General features: G+C 32.9%; 1 protein-coding gene across 9 annotated transcripts in view; it reads right to left on the bottom strand.

Moving 5' to 3' along the window:
• Window positions 1–2,413: 2,413 nt before the first annotated feature.
• LOC144978421 (uncharacterized) overlaps window positions 2,414–13,033 on the bottom strand; it is a 29,777-nt gene continuing 19,157 nt past the window's right edge. For 8 of the 9 annotated variants that reach the window (XM_078924446.1, XM_078924448.1, XM_078924447.1 and 5 more), the window contains 3 exons: window positions 8,499–8,581; window positions 7,571–7,670; window positions 2,414–6,366 (listed from right to left, as the gene is read on the bottom strand). In XM_078924446.1, the coding sequence (XP_078780572.1) occupies window positions 6,212–6,366; window positions 7,571–7,670; window positions 8,499–8,581 (338 nt within the window). In that variant the 3' untranslated portion in view covers window positions 2,414–6,211. Of the gene's footprint in view, window positions 6,367–7,570; window positions 7,671–8,498; window positions 8,582–10,146; window positions 12,960–13,033 lie in introns of those variants that run through there. The other variant, XM_078924453.1, reaches the window with a different exon arrangement.

The raw sequence follows: 13,033 nt of genomic DNA, 5'->3' as shown, positions 1-13,033 counted from the left end.
CTCGATGATGTCTTTTATTCTTCTTTATCTGGTTTCGCCTTCCATGTTACTCTCTGTCCTTCGCCTGGAATGAGGTTTTGCTTTAGTCCAAGTTGGGATCCTAAAGGCTGAGTGGAGTTCTTGACCTCCCATGAGACTTACTGTGTCTTCTAACCCCTATGTTTTCCAACCTGCTTTGTCTTTGTCTTATAATGAGATTACTTGGTTTTGTCCTTTCCGTGGACAGGGTCCTTGGCTGGGAGGGAAACAGTCAAGTTTATAGTTATAGCTTGGGATATATTTATTAAATTGTAAATCATTTCTGTTATGTATTGTTATATTTGTTGTATTGAATGTATAGTGTAAGCATATGAGTGTGTTCCTCCAAGTCGGATCCTGTGCTTGTGCCTGGATGAGACTTTTAGGTGATCTCAAACTAAGTACATTGATGGTATGTTCTTGGAATCTATGTCTGTTCCGTATTTGAACAAATTCCCCTTTGTCCTGCTTTTCCTTGGGTGCTCTAATTGTAATTCTAGAATCTTTTGACTACAGTATCCCATTGTCTTCCTTTTTACTGGCATTGATATGACCTAAATGTATTGCAAGCGCCATAACACCTTTAAAAACAAAATCAAACAATCCTAAAGGGATCAAAGACAATCTGGGGTCAGGCATGAGTAAAGCAAATAGTGAGATCCCTGTGTGTATGACTATATAACTGTGGGACAAGCATGGAGACAGTCACTCCCTCAAAAATCTGGTGGCTCCAAATAATTTTTCTGAGCCATCAGGGCATGGCATGATAAAAAAGTGGACAATTTTTTTCAGATTTTCGCTGTTTTGACTTCAGATTCTTGATCTGCGACAAATTTACAATAGAACTATGTCTTCTCCAAAAATTATTGAAAGTTGAAATAAATTTTCAAAACCTTGACTCCGTGATGATGGGTGTGGGTATTGATGCTATACATTCAGGTAAAATGCTCACATCTGCCAGTGAGATGTAATGTACCAACTCGCAAAACTGTGTGTAACCTTGAATGTTTATAGTCTGATTGATCATTGATGCATTCAAAGTAATCAAGATTGTGAGCGAGATGAAAAATAGAATAGAGAGGCAGTGACTGGGACCAGTGATGGTCAGTTTGTACTACCTTCTGTGTGTGGGCAAAATCCTGGCTGACTGATCGCACAGCGGATATGTCACCAATGGATGCAAAGTGTATGAAGGAATAGCCAATAGGGAATGAAGGAAGCCAATAGGGAACCTGGGTGGGGTTCCTGACCATAATGGGCAGGGAGGCACTTACTGTGTCTTCTAACCCCTTATATCTGTTTTCCAACATGCTTTCTGTCTTGTCTTGGAATGAGATTACTTGATTTTGTCCTGGCCCTGGCTGGGAGGGAAACAGTCAAATGTATAGTATGAGTTTTGGAGATGATATTTTTTGTATTGTAAATCACCTCTCATAATGTACTGTATAAGTATCACATGTATATATATATATGATTTGTAAACATTTGAGTATGTTCCTCTTAGTGGTTACCTATGCTTGTGTCAGGATGACACATTTAGGTGATCTCAAAATATGTACACTGATGATGTGCTCGTGGAATCTACATCTGTTCCTATTTGAACGAATTCCCCTTTGTCTTACTTTTACATGTGCTTTTAATGGTAAGTCGAGAGCTTTTAAACTGTTTTCTTCCTTTTATTGACGCATATATGACCTAAATGTGTTGCAAGCATTGTAAAACCCTTAAATACAAACATAAATTATCGCTAAGTGCGGTCTTTTGTACTCCCACATAGTAAGCATGAGGCACTATGTCTTCTATCCCCTTGGGGGTCGTGGATAGCTCATATGGTGGAATCACAATTTCCCTGGCCAGGCGGAGTTGTCGTACCAGTAAGGTCGCGGGTTCGAGCCCATATCGCCGCGGCAAAGTTTTTATTCTCTATTGTCTTCTAGCACTTTCCTACTCACTTCATTTCTTGTTATTACATAACATAAGTGCCTGTTCCACGCACGTTTCTGAATTAAAAAGTCAGCTTATAGTGGGACTCTAATTCAGGACCTACAAGCCACAAGTCAAACTTAATACCATTAGACAACAAGCCATTTTTCCCTGGCTCTGATATAGCTTACTAAAAGTGTGATATAAGCTATTTAAGTCTTTAAAACCAACAATAAATCTACCGTGCATTGACTAAAGACTATTTGTGTGTGTGTGTGTAGATATTGTATATTTTAAATGTATTATAACTTATTGTTAAAGTGGAAAGTGCCATATAAATTTGCAACCATTAGATACCATTTTTTTTTTTCATTATGGCCAGAGAATATTGACTTCATTTAGTAGTATACCAAGATGATTCCATAATGTTTCAAAAATGAGACTTTTTAAAAAATGATCAGCAAAGGAGCTCTTTGAAAATTCACGAAAGATTTTTTATTTAATCTCACTTTCGAAAAATAAATTAAAGATAATAATTCAATGTAAAATAAAGTCTAAGAAATATCACAGAATGGTAGGTTTTGAGCAGTTAAATAAACAAATAAAATTAAAGAGGAAAAAATAATACCTCACACGGGAAAGTTATTAATATCAAAAGACATATCATTGCAATCACACTTTTTTTCATTTCATGCATTCATTCTGGAGAATGAATCATAATAAAAAGTAAGAAAATAGAACTTGTTGCATTTTTTCAGCAGTATCAAAAACTTTAAACAGTTAAATTTTATAATGGTCCATATTTTCTGAATTTTAAAATTGACTGGCCATGGTGCTTTCTATATTGGGCAGAACACAAAGAATCTTCGATCTTAAGAATACATACTGATTGTTTCAAGAAATCAACAAGCTTCAATTCAGATATGAACAAGATATGAAGTGAATAGAAAAGTGCCAGAAGACAACAGAGAATAAAAATTTTTTCGCGGCGGTGGTGGGGTTTGAACCTGCGACCTTATTGGTACGACAACTCCGCCTGGCAGGTGAGAGCGTGGCTCTACCGTGTGAGCTATCCACGAACACAAAAATATTCGTTTCAAACTCAAAGTCATTACTAGATCCCTCTCTCACCCACTTCTTGAGATCGCCGATTCGTTCGTACACCACCATCGCGAATAATTTTGACCAGCAGTTAAGCTTAATAGCCAATATTCTCAACACAAACATATAACATAGAAACGATTGAGACATTGAGTATGCTCCGGTGTATGGGGTGAATTTTAATTCAGAAAAGCGAGTGGAGCAGGCACTTATGTTGGTAACAACAAGATATGAAGTGAATAGAAAAGTGCCAGAAGACAACAGAGAATAAAAATTTTTTCGCGGCGGTGGTGGGGTTTGAACCTGCGACCTTATTGGTACGACAACTCCGCCTGGCAGGTGAGAGCGTGGCTCTACCGTGTGAGCTATCCACGAACACAAAAATATTCGTTTCAAACTCAAAGTCATTACTAGATCCCTCTCTCACCCACTTCTTGAGATCGCCGATTCGTTCGTACACCACCATCGCGAATAATTGTGACCAGATATGAGAGACGTAATTTGACTAGGCTCAATAAACAAAGTATGATAATGAGCAAATCAAAATTTGAAATCTGATGTTTATTAATATCAATTAAAGAATAATTTAAGGATAAAAATGAGATAAATTTTCCATGGAGCCTCAGCAAAGAATGATTGGTGTTTATTGTTGGTTATAATTATGAGTAAACAAGGATTTTATATTTTAAATGGAAAATGTACATGGAGTTAATTGTGCTTTTGAAAAACAGCGATCAACAAGTGAACATACTCATTTACAAACAAATAACTTAATATATATCAAAAGTTCGATTGCTTCGTTTTATTATTTTTGACATTATTTTCTATTTTTAAGCTGTTTTAAATCTTACAATCAAATCATTACTTGTATCGAAAGCATGACCTTATTATAGAGACCAAGATGGTTGAAACACACCTACAATGTTTGACATTACCTTTACAATTGATAAATAAACTTCGAAATATTAATCATACTTTTTATCTTTGCAAAAGAGTACATTTTTACCAACAAATATGATGCTTCCATATATAATAACACTTGTTATATAATGGTAATTAACAATATTTACAACTCAGTTATTGATATTTTGCGATTGATATAATTTATTCATTTTGCAATAGAGGACGAGGTTATAAAAACTAAAAACTTCCGGCAAATCATTGTCAAAAAATTTGGAATCACTAACTTATCTAATTAGCATCTCATTTACAAGTTAACCCATCAAATAACAACAATAACTATCAACTGAACATTCTAAATTAAATTAAATATCAAATTCTTTGTGCATGCGGTTTCGTGGGATTTTTATCACATATAGGAGAGGAAATTCCTTATCATTCTTTTGTAATTTCTTTTTTTTTCCACTAGGTTGTATTAGGATAATTTATCTGAATTTATTTCTTATTTGTAAGAATCATAATAACTTTTCGTTTTCCATGCAAGTAAAAAAAAATAATTCACAATTAAATATATTCCATCCAACATATAAGATACTTAACATCAAATATTTTCTATTTGTTTGCATAACAGATTTTGCATATGAAGACAAAAATAGATATCATCTCTTAAATAATTCAAAAAAGAAAAAAAGTCAAACAAAATCAAATGTATGAATAAGATAAAAGGTTTAAAAAGCTGGAAACATAAACATTTCAAAACTCGATTATTGATATATTTGTGATTAAAAATTATATAAACATTACACTATATTCTGATCACGACAAAAAAAAAAAAAAAAAAAAAAAACAGTAAATGATATATTTTTTAAAAATATATAAACAAGAAAGAGGACGGAATGTTGTTGTTTTTTTTAATATAAACAAGGAGGACGGAATTTTTTATTTTTAAAAAATATAAACAAGATAGAGGACGGAATTTATGATTGATGGTCATAAAAGTTACCATATCTATATATTTGAAAAATGAAACTTTATCAACAAGTAATAAATAAATGCAACGCAGAATGACAATTTGAATTCTATCATAAGAATTACTCTATTCCGAACGTGCAAGATTTTATCACAGAAGAAATCGGATGTATAATAACGACTTTATTACATATGTTACATAAACACCTTTGAATAACATACAGTGTTTGTCATAAAGAAGAAAAGAAAAACTTTTGGCTTTGACAAAAAATGAAATATAACCCCGTGTAACCTGTATATTGAGGGGAGAAAGTTTTTTAAAATCATTTTAATTACTTATGTGTCCATAAAGTTATATTCATTTATCTTTTTAAAAGTTCTCACTGCGATGTTAAAACTTTTTGTCATACAAAAGCTACAAATTTTGTGAGACAAAGAAAAGTGGTAAAAAATTGGTCTGATCAAAACCTTCGTTTTTAAAGCAGTCCTTACAGGCTTTTTATTTCATGTTATCTAGAACACTCTATGCACTTCAAAACTGTTCCATCTCCTGGTAATGAAAGAGCGCTTATTTAACATATAGGGCGAGTATTGCAACTTGAGTGCAATTTTTAGACAATGCAAGGATAACTCTGAATATGTCTAATAGAAGGACATGTGTGCAAAATACTTTTCCCCAGTCAGGAAATGTATTTGAAAATAGAGAGCAGTTGAGGTTTAGATAGATAGATTATTAAAAAATCAGCTTGATTTACAATGATAAAAATAAATGGTCCAGCCATTGTAAATATAGCAGTCAAATATCTAGATTGTATTTGAGCAACGTGTATTTTGTAACACAGTGGTTTCCACGTGAGTATCCATTGCTTATGTGCCTGTTTTTTTATCATCAAACAAATATTTCTTTCCATCGAACAAGTCAATCAAAGTGCCTTGTCTTTACATTGCCTATGGAACTGTGACCATTCTACATTTACATGCATTTTCTCTGCTTTCCAACCACCGGTCACTCTGGGGAAACCACTGTGTTTTAAAGAATTGAAATAAAAATAAAGTTACAAGTTACAGTTAATCATCATCATTACTATTATTATTATCAAAATAACGATGGTGATGATTTTAATAACAATAATAAAAGTAATAAAATTGATAATAATAATAATAATAATAATAATAATAATAATAATAACAATAATTATAATAATAATAACAATAATTATAATAATAATAATAATAGTAACAATAATTCATAAATAGTATATCTTTCAATCAGCTCTTCATCCCTCTGGGAAAATCCAGATTATTCAGTACTGGGAGTGAGCCTCCTCCTCATCCTCCTCTTCTGCCTCAGTTTTTCCTGGAGTCCTTGTTCCATTCTGGCCTTGTTCGTCTCTTGAGCCTTCTCCAGATTTGCTCTCTGTTGCTCGTGTTGTTTCTTCAGCTCTTCGATATCGCCTGCAACAACAAAAATATATTCATTTGAGGAAACAGGCAGTAGCAATTGATCATTACTTTTAGGATTGTATGTTAGTTTATTGTAAAGTACTTTCTGTCATATCTAACAGACCCAGCCATCAATTACTGCTGAATGAACACGGGAAGGGAAGGCTTTTTAAAAAATCTAGACAGCACCCTTTGTCCCTTAGCTTGGTGAGGTGAGCGCACTACCATTGCACTGTGTTATCATGAACCCATAATACACATACATTACTGGTTCTGAAAAATATCTATTTCACAAGAGGTAAACCCAACTATGTAATAGTACAAATTTTATCAGAGAATTAGACCAATTGAATTACTTTAACAAGATGCAGTTTTAAGATGCATTATAAATGTCCCGTTATTTAATGTTCTTATACAAACTGGAAAAGAAAATAGTTTGTTAACTTTCCTATTATCTTCATGTTTCTCTTGCACTAATAGGAATTGTTTGTTTGAAGGAGCTTTATGGCTCTTGTATCACTTGTCATTAATGCTGTTAAACTCCTAAACAAAACATGGGTTTGTCATTGTAAGATTTAATAATAATAGTAATTATAATAATAATAATATATCATTATTGTCCATAAATATGGCAATTTGTCAATTAGTTACACTTGTTATAACGTTAAACGATAACTGTAACATTGAACAGATATTTCACTCCTACTTACACACACACACACACACACACTCCTCTCTCTCTCTCTCTCTCTCTCACACTCTCTCTCTCTCTCTCTCTCTGCCTCTCTTTCTTTCACACGTGTGATATACACAACGTAAACATATTCATTTCGTTTTCAATTTGTTACGATTGTGGCAATTCGACACCAAAAATTATCATCATTATCAACTGGTCAGTTAATCTTACATTAAATAAATTAATCAGTTAATCAGTCAACGAATCAATCCTTGGTTTTTCTGCACCATATGAAATATTCAAAATTTTTATTGCTGATGGAACGAACGTTGATTTATACTTGTTAGTTCTACATTTAATCTGACAAAACCTTCTCCCAGATGGTAAAAGACTAAATTCATGGTATAAAATATGTTTTTTATTGTTGTTTTATTTCATGGTATAAAATATGTGTTTTATTGTTGGTAATTGAGAATGCTTTCCTTTCTATTGCTTTTCCATGAATTCTTTCTACTCCATCAAGAGGATTTGACAACTTACCAAAGAGATCTTCTTGAGATGGAGGCGGTGCCAACTCGTTAAGTGGAAGAGGTGTAGGTGCAGCGGCCTGGCCGTCATCACCTGGCATCAAACCACCACCCTGTGGATGTATGAAATCATATTTAAAAAATAGGAATTTTAAAATAACTTCAAGAAATAAAATGTTGTATTTAGGGTAAAATTAAAATTAAAACTAGCACTTTAAGCCAACTGTAAACGCCTTTATTTTCTTATTGTAGAAGTTTCAAATTTGAGTGGTTTTGGCAAGTTAAGAGTCAAATTAAAGATTAAGATTTTTTTAATTAGACCAAAATGTAAAAATATGTTTTGTCAAAGTATGGCATTCCAGAGTACACGTGAGAAACTCGAAAATTCCGCAGTGAATTATATAAAAAAAAAGAATATCTCCTCTAGGACTCCTGTAAGGCTAAATAAATTTTCTCAGATAGGTCTGGCTCGTAGAATTGTTTATCCCGGTTTCTGTAACTTAGAGCAGACAATAACACATTAGGCATGGTGCCCTCTTTAAAGGGTACTGGTCTACTGTAAAGTGATTATCATCAATTGTAATCGTTAATTCAATGGCCAATTTACTATAGACAGGACAAGGAAAATGCTGCGGATGAAGAAGAGGAAGAGAAGGAAGGAGGATGAGGAGACGAAGAAGAAAAAGAGGAGGAGGAGGAGAAGAAGAAAAAGAAGAGGGAGATCAAAATCAAAAATATGAAAAAGTGTAAATGTGACAGAGAAGGACAAAGCAGAAAGAGCAATAGGATACTTTTTTAAAAAAACATCGCAAATATAATTGTTCCTCGATCTTTTATCATGGTCTTTCATTCAGGAGGTCTAAGGTTCGGATCCCATGTAGGGGGAGTCTATTTTTGGAATGTTATCCTGTACCCCTGCCTTCTCCCCGTTTTTCACTTACATCAGATCCTTCCACTTTGTCAGGCTGAGACACAGCCATCAGTTCTGGCTCGAGTTCGTCATCATCAAAATCATCAGGGAGGTCTGGTAAGAAAAGTTAATGAAGAGAACATTTAGTGACAATGATAATAAACGCATGATGTAAATTATGATCAAATCAGGGAATTTTTTACCTGAATCTTTCCTGTTTTTGTTTTTTCACATGGTATTTAAAAGCATTTGACATGAGAACCTTTATTATGATATATTATATAATGTTAATTAATTTTGCTTGCCATAATGAAATTTGTTTCTTAAATTTTAAGAGAATATTTTTGTTGAGCATGAATACCTGTCAAAAACCTGGCTCGCAATATCCAAACCCCTAGCCCTAAAATTCTCAACCTCGTCCTATTTCCACTATCTCCTCTTCAACTTTAATTAAATTTGTATTTAAATCTTTGAACATTTTTGACTCGTAGCCTTAAATCCAGTACCATGTCAGCGTGAAGCTGATTCAGAAAAGTGAAATTCATGTTAAAACGGTCAGAAATTCGAAATTCAAGCGATTTGCAATTCAATATACGTACCTATCCATTCCCCTTAACTCTTTCCTTACCGATGATTTTCAGTATTTTTTTAATGGCAGGCTTACCCAGCAGAAAAATTGATTTTAAACTCAAACAAGCTCTCTACAAAACAACTTTATGCTCTTAGTAATTAAACAAAGATCATTCTTCAAAATGTGTGATGTACAAAATAAATCTGAATCCAAAAATTTGTATATTGTGTCGTAACAAATGTGACGATTTTGCTTTAGGTGGTAAGTAGACGGTTAATAAAGTATATTAAATTAATTAAACGACATATTGGTTTCAAACCTTTGATTAGGTATGATAGATTCAATTTTAATTATTTGATTCATCTGGACAATAATACTGCTTTGAGTCAGTGGTTAATATTTAGAAAAAGTTATGACAGGAAACGCCAAACCTAGAGAGCTTTGGAGTAAATCTGACTCCCTTATCTTTATCTCCATTTTATTGACTCATTTAGGCACCTCTATTTATTAGTTTTACTAGAGAGCTTTAACACCTGTCATTAATATCATTCAAATTTTGATATAAATTATAGTAAGAAAGTTCATATTGTAAGATATGACCCATGTGTCAACCCAGTATTATATGAACGAGATGAAGAAAATTAAATGTAGAGTCAAAGTGATCAAATATTCGCTGTCTTGAACGAATGTATTTATTTTAGCTAAAAATGTTTGAAATAAGCTTAATATTCAATTTCGAGCATGGACGATTGGTCAAAAATAAATATTGGAGAAACAAACAAAACAATACTAAAAAAAATCAAATGTTACCTTAATTATTACAATACATACAAATGACAGTAATAATATTCAAAATAAATAAATTATAACGAACAAATAGATAAACAAATAAACGAAACAAAATAAAAAACAAATACACCAATAGCAATAACAACAACAACAAACAAACAAACAAAATGTAAGAAGAATTGTAAGGGGATGGGGAGGGAGGGGGGGGGGGGGTTAGGAAGCAAAACAAAACCATAAAAAAATATAATATCCTTGTTTGCTTCTATCAACATTGCAAACCAGTACATTGAAAATCATCAAGCACACAACATATTTTTACTAATACTTTTACGACATCCATCATTCCCTTTAACCTGTAGCCGTTTACCATGAATGTGTCAGTTGAGTTTACTGGTTAATGTTGTGTAGAATGCCTTAACTCAAGACATAATTATTTACAAAAAATGCTTGACATATTAACAAGCAAAAAATGTATGGTTACGACTTTACCATATATAAATTAGCATGTATAAAATATAAAAATTTACATCCTTGCGAGTGGCATCGTTAGATACCACCAACTTGAGATTCCATGAAGGAATATAGATAATCCATCAAATACATGTCTAATGTCAACAGGAATAACCCATGTCCACAGGGAGCAAATTGGGGGTGAATAAGCTTTCTCATAAAAAAAAAAATACTAATAATAATAATGAATGTCCTAAAGTGGGGACTTGAACCCGGGACTTTCCGGGTCACATTGCAATGCCTTAACAATTCAGCGACCTCACCCCCGATCAATTAGCATAATATGCATTGGATAAATTAGTAATTCCTAACACGAAATCTCTTATTTTTTTCTGGTCAAAACATGGAATGTAATCTTTAGCATATGTTCCATTCAAGCATGAAACCAGTTTGAAGCAGTGGGTCACAAAAGGGATCACATTATTTATTTCGTTGTATGTTATATTAGGATAAACCAGACGACAGTGGGAATTTTAGAACAAGATCACAAATAAATTTTATTGTTATATTCACTCTCCTAAAAAAAAAAAGAAAAACTTAAAAGAAAACATTATATTTAACTCCTTTTCTATGACACAGACTTTAAAATAATTTTACAGCGTCTGAAGTCACCCCAAAATAATACCAGATCAATACGGGAGGTTTTGCGTTTGAAGCACTGCCATCCTCTTCATTTGAGTTACTTACATCAGCAACCCTTTTTTGATGTATTTTTTTTTTACTAAAGATTCTTATTCTATGAAATACAAATATAATTACGTGACCAAATTGTACATTTTGGGTTGTTTTTTTCTTTGTTTAATTTTTTGTTTGTTTGTTTGTTTTGGGTTTTTTTTTTTGTTTTTTTTTTTAATTTTTGGTCTTGTATTTTTCTTCTTTTTTTTTTTTTTGGTGCTTTCCACAATACACATTATTAATACATTGAACCTATTTTGATGGGAATAAACGACGCAAAAAATCAAATATTTAAAAAGACAGAACAAAAGACAAGAAAAAGAAAAGTATAATATCATAAATATCGTTATTTACAAAAAAGACAGCAAATTAAGATGTGATATAAAGGATGAAAGTAGGGTTAATGGAACCATATATGTTAGATTGACAAAACCAATTATAAAAGTAAATTCGAGACCGAAGCAACAACCTGGATGAATCGAATTGAAATAAAAATAAATAAAAATGACAGCTTCAATTTTAACAACATACACAGTGGTATAGTGAGGTTTCACTGTATATATATTTCAATGCTTTAATACTCTTCATATGAAATTCGATTTCAGTCTAGTAAAAGAGCCTCAAATTTGAATAATATAAACTTGAAAATAATAAATATTGTCAACCTATACATTTATCTTGTGTTGCTGTGTTACATCGACAAGGTGTTGGAGTCATAACACAACCTAACTAAGGTTCAAGGGTTTGAGCTGGTGATAAGACAACTCAACCGTATGACTTTAAGAGAGGGATTTCTTTGTCAACACGCAGTGAGTGGCAACTGGGATTGTAGAACCGGTATTTTGTGATAGACTATCGTCTCATTTAAAGGAATGCAAACAATTTATACTGTCCATTTCTTGCTACAGTAACTTGGATAAATCCAGCTCCATGGACCGTAGGGTTCTGAAGGACATATAGCAATGCTTTTATTTTTCCACATTACATTGAAGGTGTCACATTACTGTTAAAAATTTGTTTTTGTTACAGTTGAAGAAAGTTTTGAGCGCAAAACAATCCTTGCTATGTATAGTCTGTTCATGATTGGAATTTTTAAAAATCAATTTTGTTCACATCCATTTCTTTGTGCGGTTATGTGATCTAGTGGCATGCTACTCACTTTCGGATCGGAATGTCCTGGGTTCGAGCCTTGCTCGGTGCATAGTTGAGTCCTTGTAGAAGGCTCTTTGCTCATATTCTCTCACCGTAAAAAAATTGTAATATTGCCTAACAGGCGTCATGTCCTGTCCTTCATATTAAATGTTGCTGTTGGCCAGGAACCCCTTGTAAAGCAATTTAGCACATTTAGTGAATATTGCGCTATATAAAAGCTCAATTTAAAGCTCAATTTCTTTAACGGTTCATAACTTTATACAGTCATGAATTTACACTTTGACATTTGTTATTTATTTTAATATTGTATTATTTCATTATTTGCCACATTTCTATGTTTTATATTTAATTTATCTCTGAGTAAAGGAAAATTTGTAGACAGATGAGTTTGGGAGGGAAATTGATTAAAGGATAAAAAATTGTGATTTTTTTTTGGGTGTGTGTATGGGGGGGGGGGGAGGGGGGGGGGGTTCAGAGTTAACAGTGCATTCATCGAACCAATTTTGCTTGCATGGGTATCAAAAGCTCTATTGATTGAGGAATCAGATCCCTTTGTGACATTTTCTTTAAAAGCATTAGAAGTTAATGAAGAATTGTTATTGGGGGGGGGGGGGGGGGGGGAAGGAGGATGGTGTTTATTTTTTATGAATAATTATGTTTATACAAAGAGGGAAATAAAAATAAAATAAAAAGAAAGAAAATAAGTTAGCCGAATATATGGTGTAATGACGATGTGAAGAGAATATTCCATGGAAAAATAGAGATGTAATGAGGTGAAATACATACCATCGAATGCTGTGAAAATAGCACGGAAACATGCAAAAATATAATCCACATCAATTTCCAAAGGCACACATACTTTGCGGTAA

Source organism: Berghia stephanieae, chromosome 8 (assembly GCF_034508935.2).
Source record: "Berghia stephanieae isolate SIO BIC M18660-M18661 chromosome 8, UCSD_Bste_1.3, whole genome shotgun sequence".
NCBI lineage: Eukaryota > Metazoa > Mollusca > Gastropoda > Nudibranchia > Aeolidiidae > Berghia > Berghia stephanieae.
Note: the sequence above shows the minus strand (reverse complement) of the source record. Positions and strands in the feature narration are given on the sequence as shown.